This window comes from Glycine max, chromosome 20 (assembly GCF_000004515.6).
Source record: "Glycine max cultivar Williams 82 chromosome 20, Glycine_max_v4.0, whole genome shotgun sequence".
In the NCBI taxonomy this organism is placed as follows: domain Eukaryota; kingdom Viridiplantae; phylum Streptophyta; class Magnoliopsida; order Fabales; family Fabaceae; genus Glycine; species Glycine max.
Window position 1 is genome coordinate 1,740,554 of NC_038256.2, and position 21,590 is coordinate 1,762,143.

The following is a 21,590-nucleotide window of genomic DNA, read 5'->3' on the forward strand; positions in this document are numbered from 1 at the left end:
GTTTAAGATTTATATTTTAAAATGAGTTTAGAAGAATTGGTTTTCTATTAATGATAAAGTAGAATTTCTTTAAAAATGTAAATACAAATACAATTTTAAATTTCGTATTTTTTTAAAAACATTAAAATTTTATACCAAATATGTTTGCGCTGGTTGGAATAAATTCTAACCATCACAGCTGCATTCTTTTAATTTGCTTTGCCTCAACCAAACAGGCTACAAGTACATCAATCCCACACGATTGGTAAAAATGTTTGAATAGATTTAACTATAGAGGGAAAATTAAAAGACAAATAGCTCATTTATAATTTTACAAATATACGAAGAATTTTTTTTTCTATAGATGGAAAAAAATTCTCTTATTGTCTACATCCCTAAATGGTTGCTTATTGGAATAGCCAATATTTGAGATTGAATGGTTGTTAACCTCCTCCTCCTTTATGATTTGTTTCTGTGTTTTTGTAGCAATTGTGAAATCAATGAGTAAGAGCCATTGTATTTGTTGGGCAACAAAAGATTAGTAGGGCCCTTGGTAACATGATGTGAGGCTCCAAAGTTAACAAGCCAACTTTGATCATCTAAGGCCTCATGTTGGACTATATGGGCCTAAGATCATTTATTGGGGGTATGGATAGTGATGAATTTTGTAACAGGTCTCGGCAATGAGACCTATATTGTCACAAAATTGACCGACTGGATGTTCTGATTTTTTATTTGTGTTAGCCGATGAAGTATAGCGATTTTATGATTGACCACGAGAGGTGAAATGTTTCAAGAGAAATGAAAGTCAAATCCCTATTGTGCATAGCTAGTAATCACTAGAGTAGAGTGTGAGTTAAGATCATCTGGTTGCATGAAGATTTCTAAACCTACTAATTTGTCAAAGAGTTCATCAAATAGTAGATGAGTGTCTCTAGTGCGAAATGAGGTCGTGAATTCACTAAACAACAATCCAAGGTTATTAAGGGTGACAATGACAAGATCAGGGTCATTGATGGGATGACCAATGAGATCAAGTCCATCCGCTATGAGTCATATTGATTGTGTAGAGTTTCAAGCCAAAAGATAATGTGCATGCATATTAGAAATTGAATTTTTATCATTAAAGTTTAGATAACTTAAATGCAAAGTGGAAGATTGTATTTTATTAGATGAACCTTAGTTGAATTGATACATTCAAAGTTATTTTTGTTTCAACTTCCAATATAACTTATTTATTATAGTTGGTGACAATTTTTACTATAAATAGAGAAGAGAATCAGTGGAGAAACACAACACATGAAGAGAGATTGTGAAACAAAATTCCTTTGTTGAGAGAAAAATGTCTTTGTGTGAGAGTGTTATTATTTCTTGTAACCATTGAATGAGGTACTTGGGTTTGTAGAGTGATACACTATTTGGGGAAGGTTACAATCTTGAAATCATTTTTGTTATAGGAAAATATTTTTGAGACGATTCTGTGGACGTAGGCAAGATGTTCCAAATCACGTTAAATTCTTGTGTTTGTTATTATTTTTCTACGGTATAATCTTTGTTGTTTTCTCATGATCATTTATGGGTGTGAGAAATTTTATTTATGAGAGCGTTGATTACCCAATAGATTATATGTAGATAATTGTTGACGCTAAATGTGCATATGGTAACAAATAAAAGGTGCTCTTTCAGAGACACAACACGAGTGTGAGTTCTATTTGCATAGTGTTTGTTTAACTTCATCCATGCATTAGAAGAAGAAGTTGCAAAGGTCATGACAATTTGAGCAAGACCGTAAGAACTAAGAAAGGTGAGGAACACATCATGGTGTTTTCAATGAGTGTAGGCGGGATTGACAGTAGTTGCATCTCCTTCATCAATGGTGGCAATGGGACAAGGAGTGCTGTGAGTGATGTACCCATAGAGATCATGAACTTGTAGGAGATATGAGTGATTTGAGTGTGCCTAATATGGTGATTGGCATGGGAAGGGTGGATGCGGTGGGTAGTTCCAAAAGTAAGGAAGCCATGAGTAGAGAGAGGGTTGTGAAGTTATAGGCTAATTTAATACAATATAGAAGACAAATAAATTAGAATTTTATTGAATTTCATTATATGTGTATAATATATATATATATTACAAAGAAATAACAAGACTCTAATTATATAACTTAAATTACACTGAAGTAGAGAGATATGGAAGGCTTTATCATTATTCGAACATTATAAATTAATCAATTTTAGAACAATCCATAAATTTTATTACACTGCTTAAGAAAAAGAAATTTTATTGCACCAGACAATTATTATTTTTCATGGGTTCTTCCTACTATATTAATTATTCTTTCAGAAGGTTCTTTTTTTTTATTATTATTGTAAACTATAACCTTTTTTTTTTAAGGGAAACAAGATTATGCAATTTCATTCCAAATCAAAGACCAAATACAAGAGGAAATGTGATGGAAAACATAACTGCAAGCATTAAATTTTAATGCTTTTGTAAGAGAATAAACAACATAATTACGTCTTACAAAAGTCACCCTAACTAGAGTTTGAGAAACTATAAAAAATATGTCTACATTTTGCTAAAATAACATGGAGATGATCAGATATGCCAGTAGAAGAACATACGGTCACTTTCAAAACTGTCGACAAAACTGTCGACAATTATCTTACGGTCACTTTCAAAAATCAATCACAGTTTGGTAGACGAGATCTGATGTCCATTGAAGAACATACTATAAACTTAAAGATCAAGTAATTAGGTTCCACTCACCGGTATTTAATGAAGAAGATAACTTAAATGTCCCTCAATTTGAATGTATAAGATGCATGTACAAATAAATAAATATAGTGTTACTTTCCTCAAAACTAAAAATATTTAATTAACATTATACAATATTAAAATATATTTAACTAAATTTATATATTTTGAAATATACTTACAATTTATAAATATTATACATATATGCGAATAGATTAAATTACATCAGTATAATTTTAATAATTATTACATTATTTTTATAATTTAATATAAAATATAATTTTTATTGATCTAATCGTTGATTATATTTAAATATTATCAAAATTGTTTATGTAAAATTTTGTCAAAATTTAATCATAAGACAGAGGTAATTAAATGATTTATATATTAATATATTTAAAAATATTTATATTAGACCAATTGTAATTTATATGAACAAAATAATAAATGATTTTGTAATAATATAAAATTTTGTATATATAATATGAAATGAACTTTTAATTCAATGATAAATAATAAATTTTATGAAAATATTAGAGTTAAAAATTATAAAATTATATAATTATATCGGTATAATTTGATTATTAGATTAGTTATAAAGACATTATGTTAAAGGTAAATGCTACTTTGGGATTTGGTAAATTATATATATTATCATTGATTTGATTAGAATTCGTTATAGTTAGAGCCGATAAATTATAAACCATTACGTTTACCAATTTAATATAGTTTGTACAATATAGTTAATAACTCCGCACACTAGATCTCTAGAGAGAAAAAAATAGTACACGACGCTGAGTTTGTTTTCCGATGCTCTCTAAATTTGAAAATATTCCGGAGAGAGCGGTTATTAATACTGGGCAGTCCCTACACTTTTGAGAAACCTTTTGTGTTAAATTTCCAAATTGTACAGTTAGGTATTTTTATTTTTGAAAATTTATTTATTTTTATCAAATTTTGATTTTTTATTTTTCACTATTATTTTTCATTAAAAATTAATTAAAACGAATGCCATTTGATTATAAATTAACAGAGAATATTTAAAATTTTAAGAACTAAAATGTCTTATAAGTGCAATCTTGAGAACTACTTTGAAGATTTACTCTATCCAAGAGATACTTCTGAAGAGCGGTGGCTTACACGCATCGGAATATACCCTTAATTTTATGGGGATATAATTATTTAATCGGATTATGAATGAGATTAATCTCTTGTCGAATAAATTAAAAGATACTTATAAACTCTAACATAGACCAAAACAACTATTCATTCAGAATTATTACTAATAAAAGAAAGTTAAAAAAATAAAATAAACAATAAAATAAGGTGTGATTCATATTTTTACATTTTATTTTAATTTAAATTTTTCATCCCATTTCATTTCATTCTACCAAACTCAATTAGTTTTTATTCCGTTGTGGTTGCTAAATTGATTCCTGGACACTAAAATATCTTCTAAGAAGGGTTTGTCCATCAAGCAAAATTTTACTATATGCCCTTACCAAGTAAACACAAACAGGTTAGAAAAAAAAAAAATACATAAAGCATGTAACAAAAAAATCAGATGCCAAAATGCAAATAATATTAAGAAGCCAAACCAGCCGGCCGGCCAGCCAGTTATGGAAACGGTGTATGAATAGAGTAAAAGAGATAAACAGGTGTGGAAATATGCAAGTGACTCAAACTTACACCTGACCCACGTTAAGTTTAGTCTAATTAGTAATCTAGTTAGGTTAAGAATTTTTTAATAATCTATTCAGTTAAAAAAGTTATGTTTCATGTTATTAAAAGGCGTTTTTAATCTTAAAAAGTTGGCCGGATTAACCAAAAATATGTTTTTATTTTAATTTTTATTTTTACTTTTGTTGACTTGTACTTAAATATCCCAATCTTGTAAGATTATTGCCTTATTAACTTATTTAAAAGCCGTTTAACGTATTTAAATATAAGTTTATTGACATGCTTGAAACTTATTCTAAAACAGGTTTCTGTCAAGTTTTCTAAGTTAAACCAAACCTCAAAGAAAGAAATATGATCAAGCCATAAAATATATGAAAACATCAAGTCTATAAAATGTAATGATTTTATATTTAAAAATAGAAAATTTTCTTCTTCTTAAATTTAAAAGAGTTCATAGAAAAAAAAGTTCAAAACACATAATATAATATCAGTATATGTCGTGCATTTTCAATTTAGTTCTTATTCATAAAAATTTATTAAATTTCTCCTTATTCACAAAAGTCCTATCAATTTGATCTATCTTTATGCATTTTTAATTTATCTCTATACATATGTAATATATTTTTTATTTAGTCTCTCTATATATAACATTCTTAAATTAGATTCTATATAGGAACTAAATTAAGAATATGTTATACCTTCAAAGATCAAATTAAGAATACATAACAGAATTAATGGTAGTAGAGATCAAATTAATTAAATCTACTATGTTATAATTAGGACTAAATAATATGGTGTGACATGGTTGATAAATAACTTTTCTTTAAACATTTGGTCAGAAGTTTGATCACAAGTCTATACCTATAGAAAAATATTTGTTGAGAAATGTTAGTCCCTTACAAAAATGTACTATGATCAATTCAATAGATTTTTACTTATAAATATGAAATTGAGAATTTATATATATATATATATAAAAGTAGGTATGACAACAGGACAAGATAGGAGTGAGTTTAGCCTCTCCCTACCCTCAACATCCCAAACTATTCCCACCTTGATCCTCATTGGGTTAAAAAAATTTGACCCACCCCACCCCTAGTTGGGTGTCGGATTTTCTCTCCTCGACCTCATCCTTGACCTTGGAGAACAAGATGAAGTAGCAAAGAACATGCCTGACTCTAATGAGAAGAAGCAACTATGTTGAAAGAGGGAACAACGCGATGAAGGAGTAGGGTGCAACCGCTACAATGAAGGAGATGAAAGAGTACAAAGAACATTATGATGAAGGAGGTAGAGTGTGACCACTGTGGCACGAAGAAGCAGGCACAAGCATAATGACACAACAGACGATACAATGCAATGGACAAGATGAAGGAGCACAAAGAACAATGCGATGAAGAAGAAGTGTGTCTGTCGTGGCACGATGAAGCGGGCATGAGCAGGGCAAACGACACGATGAAGGACACACATCTCTTTGAAGTCTAAAAGTAGTGAAAGTTAAAGGAGGTGACACAAATCTCTCTAAAAAAATATATTTGTACTAAGGTATATTAGTATTGAGATAAGTGTGAGTGCGGGACGAAGATCATAATACCAAATCCTATCCCCGTCCCTAACTTTCTCAAGCAGGGAAAACCTAACCTTGATCAATTCGATTTTTCTTTGTCAAACTCAAGATGAATGAGGGTCGGACCATTTGGGTGCGAGTATGATTGCTGGGCCTATATATAAGAATTAAATTAAATCTTTAACCTAATAAAATATTTCATCAAATGTGGAATATACATTTTTAAACCTTGTAGGGATATAATGTTGATTAGGTAGTTATAAAAGAGAAAAAAAATCACAAATTTAATCCCTCCGGTTAATAAAAATTAATAAATTAATAATTAGCCTTTGCCAATAAAAAAGATCAAATTAAACCTTGTATTTATTTGAAAACAATATGCACCGGTTTAATTTAAAAATAAAGTCCAACATGACATCCGTTTGTAGCGGTAGTGCAAAGTCCAACGAAAAAGGACTCAGAAAGTGAAATTTAAGAATTATAAGAAGCTTCCAGGAATCAAGGGTCAAGATCATGTGACTAGACCCATAAGACAAGGAAAATAACCCACACTTTTATGTGTTTTTTAATTTTTAATTTTTTGTACTATACATTTTTATTTTGTTGACTCTCTTTCTTTCTAGCTACCACCTCTTTTCATACTTTTCCCCTCTCCGAATCATCCAAAAACCACTACTTTGTGTTGTTTTCCATACACACTGCGCTACGGGTCAAGGAGACAATTTTTTTTTGTGCACTTTCATGGTGACCTTGTTGAGGGTGTTCTCTGAAAGCTTGTGTGTGTGAGTGACACATCTACAGCAACTGCGATGATAGGTTTCAGAGAAAGAGAAAGAACAAGAGAAAGAAGGCTTTCTTGGGCCAGAGTCGCAATTTTCTTCTTGTGGGTCATCCTAGTTTTTTCTCTAATAAGCTTGTTTTTCTCCATCAACAATGAAAGCAAAACCAGAACCAGCCATTCAATTCCTCCAAAACGACGTAGTTTCAGCAGGGCCTTGTTTCAAAGAAGCACCACCACCACTTCCACCACTCAAAAAACCAAGCTTGTTGTGAGCTCAAAAAATGGTGATGCTGATCATGATCCACACACTACTACCCTTTATGGAGATGAGAAGAGAATAATTCACACAGGTCCAAACCCTCTTCACAACTAGTGTAGTAGTGGCAAATTCCAACCACGGTAGAAGGTTAATTTAATTTTGTATGCTAGTAGTGTTTAAACTTTAATGCATGATAGTGTTATTAAGTTCTAGTGCATATCAATGTAATCCACCCCTATGTTGTAACCATTTTGGATTTGGAAAAAGAATGAGAGCATAGCTTTAGCCTTTTCAGTTAGTTGGGAGAAAGAAAAATGAAGAGGCTAGTGTTAATGCTCTCGTTTCTTTTGCAGTAATGAATTTTCCTTCTTTTCTTTTCTTTTCTGTGTATCCATCTGTGGAAAACTGAAAACCACAGTGTGTGAGAATTAATTGGCAAGATCTACTAATCTTCTTCTTGTGGTATCGATTAATTATTTTATCATGGCCACACGATATTAGCTACTCTGAATGAGTACTGAATCTGTAACCAATATTGTGATGCACACAGCACAGCTAGCTAATAAGTACAAAGTACGCTAATTTTCACTGTTCTGCACAACGCTGCTGCTACGCCATTGATTCAGTGTCTGTGACTCAGTTTTGTGCGGATTTTCATACATTTAAAGTCACGAATTAAGGTTAGCTGCAATTCTAAGATGGATTTTAGAAATCATTCTCTCACAAAATAGTAGTTCAGTAATTAATAAATATTTATTATTATTAAAAACAAGTACTATAAAACATTAAGATTGTAGTAGTATTTTTTATAAAAATATTTTAGGTTTTAATCTTTTATTTAATTTAAGCATGGACTTTAAGATCGTTCTAAAATACACTGTAGGGAAGATTTGAAGATCTTATATCTAAGAAAGATCAACATGTTTTTCCATCTTCAATGCTAGTAGTATTTTTTTAGGTTGCAATCTTCAACGTTAATATTTTTTTAAAAGGAACAATCATTTACAGTATGTTCTTATTTATATAGGCAAAACTATACGTGTAAAATCATGATTAGAAAATCGGTCAGATTACTGACACTGCATTTACTACGCTCATTGTCAAATTATTATTATTAGGCATCGTTAGCTTTCCTTACCTCAAAGGAAAAACAATAGGGCTATCATCATAATTGTTGTCCATCGCATAACAATTAATCCTTGGAGTATATATGAATAAATTTAAATTCTCTAATTTAACCACCTTAATACTTCTTTTAATTAGTAAAAATGAATAAAAATCAAATGTTTTATCGAATTAATAATAAACTTTTCAAAAACATTTTTGGAAAAGCGATCGAACAATTTTTTTTAACTATATATAGATAAAATATTTAATATCCAAACATTCAAAATTACTATTGAAGAATCCTGACCATTAATTGGGTGGGAGCATAAGACCATGATTTATTAATTATACACGGTCAGTGAAGGGGTTAATGAAAAACATGTTCTACTGTGGTGTAAAAGAAGATGTGAGACACTCTAGGCATTAATTATTGGGTGAAACTCGGATTTGTTTGATTGATTAATTATTCCTAGAAGTTCCCATCGGTTTTTGACTTAAACGCACCGAGTTTTCTCAAACAGGATGCCTGTCTCAATGTCCCAACACGCTTTCTCAAGGTTTAGGGGACTGCAAAACTCTAAATCAAATGAATATTAATTTATTGGCATAAAATTTTGTATAAAGCCTTCTCCTTGCATGCATCTATATATCCATATACAATCTTCCATTCATATCTATTCTATGGAGTACTAGTACTACTATATTTCGGTATCTTTTTATACAAAAACTAAAATACTAGCTAGTGGTTTAGTTAAGAATTAATCAATAATGTTTTTTACATTATTATTTTTATAAAAAATTCTTTTAATTATGAGTTAATTAGCTTTCTAAGTTAAATAAATACTGTAGTAGACAAAATAAATTTAATAAAATGTCTTAATTTTTTGAAAGTTTAACTTTATCTTATGAGAAAATACATCTTACTCTGTCTCTTTGTATGTATAGCTAATAAAACTTAAGCATAACCTCAAAAAAAATAAAAATCAATAGCCATATGCTTTATTGGATATAAAAAGAATTGAAACAAATATTTATTTTTTTTTAAAAAAAGAACGAGAATATGCACCATTATTGTTAGGGATAATTTTTAAAAAACATATAAGGTAAGTAAAAATTTAATATTTTTAATTAAATTAACTAGTTTTTTAGTTCTTGTAAATTAATTAATTATGTCTTAGTGAAAAGACCCGAGTAAGTATTAGATTTCCTTTATATAAATGTTTAACATTAACATAAATAGACTAAAAATATTTAATGGAAGAAAAGTATAGTTATATTTAGAATACAATATATTTTTAGTCAATACATTAAAATACATAGTAATATATAAATTAACTGAATTTTTTAATTCATACGAAGTGGGTAGAAAGAGTCTTGTACATACAACTAGCTATAAATACATTTCATAAATGAGGCACTCTTTCTAAGAAAAATACATTACTGGCCTTCCTTCATTTGATCAATGAGCCTACAAACATCCTTGTGTGTTGGGGAAATCAGAGGACCATTGTTCAGAGTGCTCCACACAGGACCATGCATGCTCTCTAAACATATATACGTTTGTTAGTATTTTTCTGCCTCACATATGGACAAAACATGGTTGATGGTTTCAAGGTGAGAGTGAGACATATATAAGCCACGGAAACTTCCTTGGAATGAGTTTTTTTCAACAAAGTTCCATAAAACCCCACCGAAAAGAAATGCTAGAGAAGAGGGGTGGGGGACTAGATATATCATAAATCCTAATACAAGTTTTCTGATCATTTTTTAATTAAATTCTCTGTTCAAGAATGAGATACTTTATTCCCGCTCTCACCGCTTCTCACTCTTCTTTACAAGGGGAATGGAGTTTCCCCATGAAATGAATGTTTGGTTGGACCTTTGGAGCCATTATACAGCATCTACATAAATGTGAGACTTAAAGAGGTAGTGATAGCAGTGCAACTACCTTATCTCTCACTTTGTCCATCTTACATAAAACAACAACTTAGTTTATTGATGCCAACACCCTACTCTTTCTATTATTATATTTTTTTTATCTATAAAAATTAAAGATAGATATTTAAGAGTTTAAAACAACTCACATATTCTGAAACTAATATTTTCCTATAATTAGAAGTCATAAGATGTAAAAATCACCGGAAATAAATTTTACTTCTTTCAATAAAGTCTTTTCCTTACACATGGCCTGAAAAAAAAAAAAAACCTCTTTACTTTATGTGATGATGTTATTTACTGAGCTAATTACTATATCCAACCCCCTCTCCCCTCCTCCCACCCCCAACTAGGAGGGCTGGCTTCTGCATGTCCTGAGGGAGCATTTTGGTACTTGATGTGGAAGCCATAACCCATAACCAAAAATGAAGGTCCCACAAAAGATACAAAGTTAGCTGGAAAGATAATTCTATAAATAATATCAACTGCCCAAAATAAAGGCTCTATAAATGTGAATCAATGAGGGTCACATTCATACAACTTTGCAATGATAGCTTTTAATTGATGATTGATTTCTAGTATTGAACATGTGATTACATTCAAAGAAATGCTTGCCCTCTAAGTTAATTTCAACAGATTTAATTTTTATCTCTCCTTCCACGGGAATGTTCTAATTGCAGCATATACGGGACTGGGTGAGTTAATTACTAGCACTTCTCTCACAGCATCGATGGTACGAGTTTTATAATGTGAATATCAAAGCAAGCGGCAACATCAGGAAATATAGGTAAACCATGCCCTAAGAAACGTGATTGGTGAAATTTTAAATAAAAGTCTTGAATTTAAGTTTTATACAAAAAAAAAATTGTGATTTGTAAGAAACATTTTACTAAAAATAATCAATTAAAATTTTCAGAATGACATGATGAAGAAAAAAAATGAAATTAAAAAATCACGATGGAAAGTGGAAATTGTAAAAGTGTATGGGTATCCCGTGAAAGTTGGTTTTTAAAGTCAGAAGGAATAGATCCAGTGTTTGACCGTGACATTTTGGATTTAACCCGTTTATTAATTATATAAGTTTATATGCTAATGTTACAGTTCATTGTGTCTTTCCTCCAACTAACTGTCTTTGTTCAATTGCAAATATTATATACCCTACTGAAGCTACTCGTTTCATATAAAAATTCAATTCATAGACCCCAAGTGGTGCTCCATTAGAATATTGATCAAGGAATTAAATTTTTTTTATTGTGGAAATTATAGAAAATCATAAGAAAATTATGGACAATTATATTTTGCATATCTTAATATATATATATATATATATATATATATATATATATATATATTAATTATCTAACCAATATTCTAATAACACTCATTAGCATTTTCCAATACTTAATACTATTCTTTAGTGAGCATGACAATACCGTTATGAATTTATTACCTGAAATTGTCATTTTGGCATCTGCCGTTATTATTGGTGGCAAAAAAATATTTTTACAATGGGAAATTTTTTAGCCTCCAATTGGAAAATGCCATAGATACACTATACATGGAGAAAGCATCAATATAATAGGTCATTCAATGGGATAGCCTCTGGCATATGGGAAATGGAGCCAAAGTTGGGAGTTGCTACGTGCACCTAGCAATATTGCTGGAACACCCAGCAAACAGTGAATGAACCATTTTGTCCTTCTGTGAAGCTTGTATCCGGAAGACTCTTCTTTCGGAAAAATTCTGGAAGACGTCACTCCGAAAAACTCCTAGAAGAACCTTCTTCCGGAAGAAGAAGGTGGGCCTCCCGAAGAACTCCAGAATACGTTCTGCAAGGACGTGTCCCGGAATTTTTTCGAAAGAAGGGTCTTCTGAAAGTAATTTTATGTGATTTTTTTAAAATGCAATATTTTTATAATAATTTAATTTTAATAAATAAATTACGTTATAAAATAAATAATATTATTATACATAAATTATTAGTAAACATAATTATGACTAATATTTGTATTTCTTTTTTTACGCACATGTAAATTTAAATAATAATTTGTATGACAATTTAGTATAATTTGAATCATAAAAATTAATTAATTCGTATATTTTATAAAAAAATATAAACTATTTATTATGATAACATTTAATTTGTATTACAAAACTTAATATATAATAAAAAAATAATTTTAATTTTATAACAACGCGAAGTAAAAATAAATTTCATTTTATAATAATAATTAAAAATAAAATAATATTTAATACATATTTAATGACAATTTTACCCCTGTGTTGTTTTCTTTAAATTTACTGTGCTGCTTTTCCGTTTTACACCTTTCGATTTCACCTTCATCCCCGTCTTCTTGCTATTGCTATCCTTTTCCGTAAAAAGCTTTTGAAGATTTGGTGGTCCCGTGAAGTAGATGTTCTGTATTTGAAGTTGTGTTAGTCGTTGTTGTTCCTATTTCGTCGGAGGTACGCATTTATCGATTTTTTCTTTTGCGTTTTCTGGGTAGATGGTTAGAGAAGATGAACAGTAAAAAGCTATTCCCAGAAGAACTTTAAAGGAGGAAGTAGTTCTGGAATGAGAATTATGAATTTCCGGAAGTACTTCTTCCGGAAGTTGATGATTCAAATTCCGGAAGAAGTGGTTCCGGAAGTGTCTTCCGAAACCACTTCTTCCGGAATTGCACATACTAACTTCCGGAAGAACTTCTTCCGGAATGTTAGTTTATTAACAAATTTTTTTAATTTTGTTTTAAAATTTATATATATATATATATAATATGAATATTATCATTTATAATATCTGTATTTTCAATTGTGGATAATTGGTTTAATTAGGTATAATGATTTTGGTATAATATTAAATGATTTAGGTAACATAATTGTATTTTGTTGTAGTAGAAAAATGTTTTATTAGTTGTTTATTATAGTGTTAAGTTTAGTTTAAGTAAATAATGTAGTTATAAATTTAGAATGTATTTGTATTAGTTGTTAATATGTTTGTTAGTTAATATGTAGTAAATTTTTGGATGTGATTATATGATAATTTGAATGTACTTGTGTATGATGCATATGTCCTGTTAATATGTTTGTTAGTTAATATGTAGTAAATTTTTGGATGTGGTTATATGAATGCAGTGAAAATTGTGTTCCCGGAGTGTACAAATTTGTTGTGCAGGTTTCATATCGATAAGAATGTGAAGGCGAAGTGCAAATCTTTAATCGGTCAAAAAAATGCCTGGGACTATGTAATGGATAACTAGGGTACTTTGGTTGATTGTCCGTCCGAACACCAGTTCGCTGAGTCACTTCAGAAGTTTCAAATTGCTTGTTCGCCTTGGCCGATGTTCGTTGACTATGTTAAGGACACATGGATTATCCCTCACAAGGAAAAATTTATTACAGCATGGACGAATAAGGTCATGCACCTAGGCAACACAACAACAAACATGTATTAAAAACTGATTTTATTTGTTAGTAAGGATTATTAATAAATGGTATTTAATTGTTGTATATTTTTCATGTTTGTTGTGTATTTTAAATGTAGGGTTATATCAGCTCATTGGGCTCTAAAAAGAGTACTACAAAATAGCCTTGGAGACATGTGTAGTGTTTGGGATGCCATGAACAACATGATCACGCTACAACACGTTGAAATTAAAGCATCCTTTGAAACCAATACGCATGTGGTTGGGCATGTATTTAAAAAAACCTTATACAAGAGGCTTCTTGGGATGGTTTCAAAGGACACATTAAATGAGATTACTTCTGAGGTTGACCATCTATGTTATCTCGACAACAATCACTCTTCTTGTGGTTGTGTGATGAGAAGCACGCACGGTCTTCCTTGTGCATGTGAGCTTTCTAGATATACTGCTGGCAGCATCCCGGTGGAGTCAGTCCATATTTTTTGGAGGAGACTTTGTTTTTCAGACCAAGGGTTATGTGAGGTGGAAGTCAGCATCAAGGAAGAGATTGAGACCATATCTAAAAGGTTTGACGAACTTGATGTGTCTAGCAAAGTAACTCTGAAGAGTAAACTTTGAGAAATTGCATACCCTGATCAGAACTCTATGTGCCCTCCTCCGTCAAAGGTCAACACTAAAGGTGCACCGAAGAAACCAATGAAAAGAAGTCAAAGATCTACAAAGTGTGATCCGTCTTACTGGGAGTATGTTGATGCTTTTCATTCTGTTCAAAGCAGCAACTCTTCAGTCAAACGTAGTGTATCATGTTCTGAACTGCCTCAGCCTACAAGGATAATCCCGATGTTGGATCAATTTGCGTCATTCATTCAAGGTTTCATTTGTGACGTTGTGGATGTGAAAGCGGACAGTAACTGTGGATATCGGTCCATTATCGCTTTATTAGGTATGGGGGAAGATTCGTGGCCGTTAGTGCGTAACGAATTGATTAAAGAACTTGGTAGGTGGTCGCATGAGTACATGAACCTCTTCGGTGGCACAAAGAGACTTGAACAATTAAAGTTGTCCCTACTTGTTGATGAGTTTTCCAAGGTATGTTTTTAGGTTAATTTTTTTAATAACAAACTTTAAATTACTTACATGTGTATGTTTGCTTAATTCAGGTTAGTGTGGACAAGTGGATGGATATAACAGAGATGAGATATGTGATTGCATCACAGTATAACGTAATCCTTTTATTGTTGTCCCGACAATAAAGCATGACATTTTTTCCTCTTAGAAGTCAACCACCACCTGATTCTTCTGGGCACCGCATGATATGTGTCGGTCACGCGTTTGGAAATCATTTTTGTTCAGGTACATTGAATATAGTTAGTATAACAATTATGCAATGACTTCCCTGGTTCATTTGAGTCGGTCACCGCATGATATAATCTTTGTTCATGTACAACAGGTTTATTTGAATGACCATTGTCCCTTACCGCCTCCAGCGTTGTTGTGGTCAAGCAATTGTTATTCTCAGGCAAAGCAGTGGACAACTCCATATATTAGTATAATGCAGTAATACACAAGCTTGATGTCATTCAAAAGACACTATGTCGACCTAAATGAAGACTAAACATGCATTGTTTATGTAATTGTATTCATTATGCGATATAATTTGTTGTAAGCCATTAATAACCAATTAATATTATTAAGTACTCGTTTCGTTAAGCAAAAAAATAGTTGGTCAAACAAAAATCATTTACGTGTGTACGATACATCATTGTCATAATTGACAACACATAATGACATGCATGCGTATTAAAGTTTGAGCACGACACCACATTGACTGACTTGACTACACATTCTGAAGGAAACATAAACACAAAACATGTTCACGCGTGTCTATTTTTTTGTAAACAAAGTGAAGCAATCTGTCGGTGACAACCATGTATATATATGAGACACGGCTAATAAATCACACATTATCTTGCTTTCATATAGTCTCCCAATTGATACAAAGTATGACATTTTTAGGAGAAACTAGCAGTCAGACGATTGTCAACTCAAGGTTGGGTTTCATTTTTCCAAATGGATCGATTATTCACAATGATACTGGGGTTTACTTCCAAACTTCGACTCCGGTGCCCATTCGAGTACCAAACTGCTGTGATTTTGCAAGCCTAAATATTAGAATACACAATACCCTTCAGTTATCCGACAAACAATTTTTGGATGAAATTCATTACCGGAAGCCATTCACCCATACAGGTAACCAAATTTGCTTTCAGTGCATGAAATTGATAAATGATGACGATGTAAACACAATGTTAATGTGTAATGATCAATTTTCGTGTGTTGGTCCGATTGAGTTATTATGCACCGTTGGAAGAACATCAGATGGAGCAATAAAATTTCTTCAACACACTATGCCCCGTACTCATGACGCGATCCTGTATTACAACGAGAAATGGAACATGCCACCGCAGAACAAATTTGTTGATTGCGCGTTCACAGGAAAAAATCCTAAGAAATTTCAAATTCCTTCAACATGTACCATCGATGAACTGAAGGATTTAATAAAGCAAGTTGCACCTAAAGGGATTCCCCATCTTGGAATTCACGAATCACAAATGGTAAGAGGATTGTTTTTCCGCCAATCAGGTCGCTTTGAGTATTCAGATAAGCTTATAAAATATGAAATTAATGAGCTGAAGACCAACGAAGAACTGCTAAAGGTGTTAGTACAATCTAACTACTGGAAAAAATATGGACCAATAGAAATTTTAGCTGTCTTTACTAAATATGAATTGAAATTCGAAGACGAGGTGACTGCGACATCACTAAACGACTGAATGCAATGTTTATTTTTTTGCTTTTTCATTGATGTAACCTTTATCTGTTTACAACATGTTTAAATCCCATAATAAAGTTAAATGTGTTATTTCAATGGTCCAAAGATAATTTTTTAATTGTTTGACCTTCAAACCTTACGCATACTTACAAGGGTCTGATTCCTATTTTTTTGGATTTTCTGCCTCTTTTTTTAGGTGTTATTTGATGGAACCAGGGAACGGAAATATTTTTTTTGGATTCTTTAACATCCAAACATGGCAAATAGCGTCCCTCCAATGTCTTACGGTACTCGCACACCCACGAAAAAAAACCCCAAACATGGGTACTTAAATATAAAAAAAAGGTCTGATTCCTATTTTTTTGGATTTTCTACCTCTTTTTTTAGGTGTTATTTGATGGAACCAGGGAACGAAAATAACTTTTTTGAGTTCTTTGACGTCCAAACATGACAAATAGTGCCCCCCCGATGTCTTATGGCACTCGCACACCCACGAAAAAAACCCCCAAACATGGGTACTTAAACATAAAAAAGGATCCGATTCCTATTTTTTTAGATTTTCTGCCTCTTTTTTTAGGTGTTATTTGATGGAACCAGGGAACGAAAATAATTTTTTTGGATTCTTTGATGTCCAAACATGACAAATAGCGCCCCTCCGATGTCTTACGCCACTCGCACACCCATGAAAAAAACCCCAAACATGGGTACTTAAACATAAAAAAAAGGATCCGATTCCTATTTTTTTGGATTTTCTGTCTCTTTTCTAAAAAACTTTATTTTTAATGTAATTCTTACGAACGAAACTCATGATTTTAGCTTCACTTTTTTTTAAAAAAAAATTTAAAACAGTCCAAAACTTCGCTTAAGGACCAGGATCGGAATCATAATCGATACGTTAGTTAATATCATAAAATAATAAACTGTGCAAAACAAGTCAACTATATTAAACTAAAAAGTGTAACAAATACAAAAAATCATGTCAACTACAAAACAAAAAATAAATATAATAATCAATGCTCTGTGCACCGTCTCTGTCGAGCCCTGACACTTCCATCTGCACTGACACCCTCTCTGGCGATCGTGAGACAATCCTGCATAATATCATTTAACTCTGTGCCTGTAGTGACAATCCTAAGATTGAGCACACGCTCCAACCTCTGTGCGATCGCCTCATAGCCACCGTAATCATCATGTGACAATCATTAAAAACATTTATTATAAAATTTAAAATAAATAACAACTCATCAAACATTAAACGCGCACATAATCTTTCCACTGCATGTGGAGGGGGGTTAAATGCCACTGGAACCTGGGGGATGGGCGGTTGCATGTACTCCTCAAGGTCTGCGGCAGGTGCATCTCTGGGCTGGTCACCTGCCTGAGTCGGTATCATGAATGGGTGAGATATCCGGAAAAACCACTCCATGTAATCCGTAGATACCCGTCCAGGCACTAGACAAAGCTCACCCACAGCTAGTACGTGGTTCGCGAAATGCATCCACCTGTCATCTATATCATCATGTGACAATGAAGCACTAACAGGCGGCGGAGGGATGCTCTGAATGTAACCAAACTGCCGTAGCACTCTCTCCGGTCGAGCTGTGACCACCATAGGACCCCATCTCAACTGACCCTGGAATGATGAAATCAGCTCAAAGGCCCTAACCCCTCGATGCTCAGTGTAAGACAACCAACACACATCTGTGACGATCAAAGCATCACAATGTGCTCGGTACGGTGCTCCTGTGATTCCCTTCATATGCGCCTTCGACGTCAGCCACCAAAAGCACGTGGGGACGTCTCCTGGTATGCATCATCTGTGACGCACTGATGCACACTAGGAAAGTGTTAATAGATCCAGCACTACAAAAAAAATGAGGTTAACATAACATAAAAATATGTTGAAATCATAATCGAACATAACATATTTAAAAACACAAAATTTACCTATAATAGAGTCAGGTACCCTGCAATCTGTCATGTAGTGGTCCTAGAAGTTTCATCTAATTGGTCATACATATGAACCAACGTGGCAACTCCCCAAGTATAACCACCACTCTGACTCAGGTCACGAAAAGCGTCTAGGTGCACCACATGAACATATGTTGCACTCTTATTAGCAAAAAGAGTGCAACCGACCAGGTGCAGCAGATAAGCACGAGCTGCTATAATCCACTGCCGTGCCTGACATCTCATCTCATAGATGTCTCGAACCCATCCCAGCCGTACGTATGCCCCACGTGATCGAGCTATCTCGGCTCTAGCCTCCTCAGCAGACACCTCAAGCAACTCGGTCAACAAAAATATTGCCTTGTCCGCAGAAAGAGCATGAAAGTTGTGGAACGCGCCAGTGATAGGCAAATGGAGGAGTGACGACACATCATCCAGTGTGAGCGTTAACTCTCCTATCGGAAGGTGCAAGGTGCTGGTCTCGCTGTGCCACCTCTCCACAAATGCGAATATAAGTCCAGGATCGCCAGTAACAACTGAACACCCGATCAGTGGACTTAATCCTGTGGCACCAACCAGTCCTTCAATCTCAGGCACTGGCCTTCCAATCAATGTCACCTTCCTCCCATGTGACACCAACTTCAACTCAGGACGTTCCTGATTTGAAGTACAAATTATACAATTATAAAAAAAAATTAATGACAAACAAATCAACAATGACAAATAATTAACAAATTAAAATACATGTCCACTCCAAACGGCATGTGCAACATGGTCCGCAAATGATGTCAGCACTGATGGGTCACGTGGCCCACCTGAGAATCCCTCAGCATCATCAGCATGTGACCCCTCAGCACCATCATCACCCTGTACGTCCCCAGTCATCTCAGGTGCATCCTCAGCCATATCAGGGACATCCTCAGTCATGTCAGGAACATCCTGAGTCATCTGATGAACTCGTTGCCTACGGGCTAATGCAGTAGGCCTACGCCTCTTGGGAACATCAACTGCATCATGGTCATCCTTTTTATCTCTACCTATAACTCTACTTATAGCACGACCTAAACTTCGTGTTCTAGCCATGATCTGCAAATCATGTGGAATACGTATTTTTTTTTGTCAAAACATACACAACTTTCTTTATAAAAATAAAACAAGTTTATTTATAAAAAAATAAGACTAATTTAAATAAAATTATTTGAAAACACACACAACATAATTTTAAAAAAAATAAACAACTTCATTTATAAAAAAAAGACAACTAATGTAAAAATAATTAATTAGTAAACATCCACAACTTAATTTAAAAAAATAAACAACTTCATTTAAAAAAAAAAACACTACTAATGTAAAAATAATTAATTAGTAAGCATCCACAACTTAATTTTAAAAAAAAATAAACAACTTTATTTATAAAAAAACACAACTAATGTAAAAATAATTAACTAGTAAACATCCACAACTTAATTTTTTTAAAAAATAAACAACTTCATTTATAAAAAAAAACACAACTAATGTAAAAATAATTAATTAGTAAACATCCACAACTTAATTTAAGAAAAAATAAACAACTTCATTTATAAAAAAAAACACAACTAATGTAAAAATAATTAATTAGTAAACATCCACAACTTAATTTAAGAAAAAAATAAACAATTTCATTTATAAAAAAAAACACAACTAATGTAAAAATAATTAATTAGTAAACATCCACAACTTAATTTAAAAAAAAATAAACAACTTCATTTATAAAAAAAACACAACTAATGTAAAAATAATTAATTAGTAAACATCCACAACTTAATTTTAAAAAAAATAAAAAACTTCTTTTATATAAAAAAACTCAACTAATGTAAAAATAATTAATTAGTAAACATCCACAACTTAATTTTAAAAAAAATAAACAACTTCATTTATAAAAAAAACACAACTAATGTAAAAATAATTAATTAGTAAACATCCACAAATTAATTTATTAAAAAAACAACTTCATTTATAATAAAAAAACAACTTTATTTATAAACAAAAAAAACACAACTAATTTAAAAATATATAATTAGTAAACATACACAACTAAAATTATATATAAAAATAAAACAAAAATGGGAAAAAAATTTCAAAACATACACAACTTAATTTATACAAATAACCAATTTTATTTATAAATAAAATACACTAATTTAAAAAAAAACAATAAACAAAAACACACACAACTTAATTTATAACAAGAAACAACTTCATTTATAAACAAAAACACAAATAATTTAAAAATAAATATTTAGTAAACATACACAATTTAAATTTAAAAAAAAAAAACTTCATTTGTCATGAAAAAGCCAAACCTCATTTTTTTTTATAAAATTTAACAAACATACACCTACTTAATTCATAAAAATAAAATAATCATTCATTTTAAAAAAAACAAAACAATATTTTTTTTAAAAAAAAAACTTCCAGAAGAAGTAGTCCTTCCGGAAACTTTCCGGAAGAAGTGGCTCTTCCGAAAAGTTCTTCCGGAATATTCAAAGGGCATCCGGAAGAACCCTTCTTCCGAAAATTTTCTGGAAGAACTACTTCTTCCGGAAGTTCTGGAAGAAGCCTTCGCAGTTCTTCCGGAAGACGCCACCGTAACCACTCCTTTCTCCATTTTTTCCGGCGTCTTCTACCCTAAGGTTCCACTATCCTAGCCTAAATGCTACAACTATACTGCATAATAAAAGCAATGTCAAGTTAGGGACACCTACCTCGAAGGATTTGCGTCTGATCCAACCACAACAAGCAGCTGAGCTCGCGGAGAAGAAGAGAAGACACGCTCGCGAAGAAGAAGAAAACAAGCAGCAAAGAAAAGAGAGTGAGAGTGGTTCCGGAAGAGGAGGAAAGCTTTTTTAAATTTTTAAATGAAGGGCAAAATGACCCATTCAATAAATTGCTAGGTGCACCTAGCATGTCCCGCCAAAGTTTTGTATATATGGCATGCCAACTGGATCCTTAACAAAAATGGGCTCTACATATGGAGCCCATGCTAGGGCCCTGTTCGTAATGCCTGCAGAGGTTTCAATTCTTATTGAGCAGGTCACTAACTAGCAATGGAATGAACAGCTCATAGACGAGTTTTTGTTTTTGGACCTTTTTGGGGCGGGCCAAATTCTGCACCTCTGACACATTTTGTGTGTGGGTCTAGTTTAATTTATTTTAGAGATATTTTTTAAGAATGTTAACAAATACTTAATGTGGATTTCTTTTACAGCATACTTATGTAGTTAAGAAACAAACAAAATATATATATATATATATATATATATATATATATATATATA

General features: G+C 32.1%; 1 protein-coding gene and 1 non-coding gene across 2 annotated transcripts; one reads left to right on the forward strand and one right to left on the reverse strand.

Annotated features, from left to right (window-relative positions):
• The first annotated feature begins 11,782 nt into the window (after positions 1 to 11,782).
• On the forward strand, positions 11,783 to 11,939 carry MIR4400 (microRNA MIR4400). Its single transcript, NR_048736.1, has one exon. It is a non-coding gene; the product is annotated as a microRNA MIR4400 (primary transcript).
• Positions 11,940 to 18,300: 6,361 nt separating this feature from the next.
• Positions 18,301 to 19,356, reverse strand: LOC102661387 (protein MAIN-LIKE 1-like). The gene is made up of 2 exons (XM_006606570.1): positions 19,018 to 19,356; positions 18,301 to 18,891 (listed from the first exon to the last, which is right to left on the reverse strand). Exons 1-2 carry the CDS (start codon positions 19,354 to 19,356, stop codon positions 18,301 to 18,303), a joined length of 930 nt encoding a protein of 309 aa, XP_006606633.1.
• Positions 19,357 to 21,590: the final 2,234 nt, after the last annotated feature.

Bases quoted from the DNA above. Each gene is read 5' to 3' on its own strand.
- LOC102661387 (XM_006606570.1), bottom strand. From the start codon at position 19,356: ATGGCTAGAACACGAAGTTTAGGTCGTGCTATAAGTAGAGTTATAGGT. The intron at 18,892-19,017 runs GTATTTTAATTT...CATGGGAGGAAG, and splicing joins ATGCCGTTTGGAGTGGACAT to GTGACATTGATTGGAAGGCC.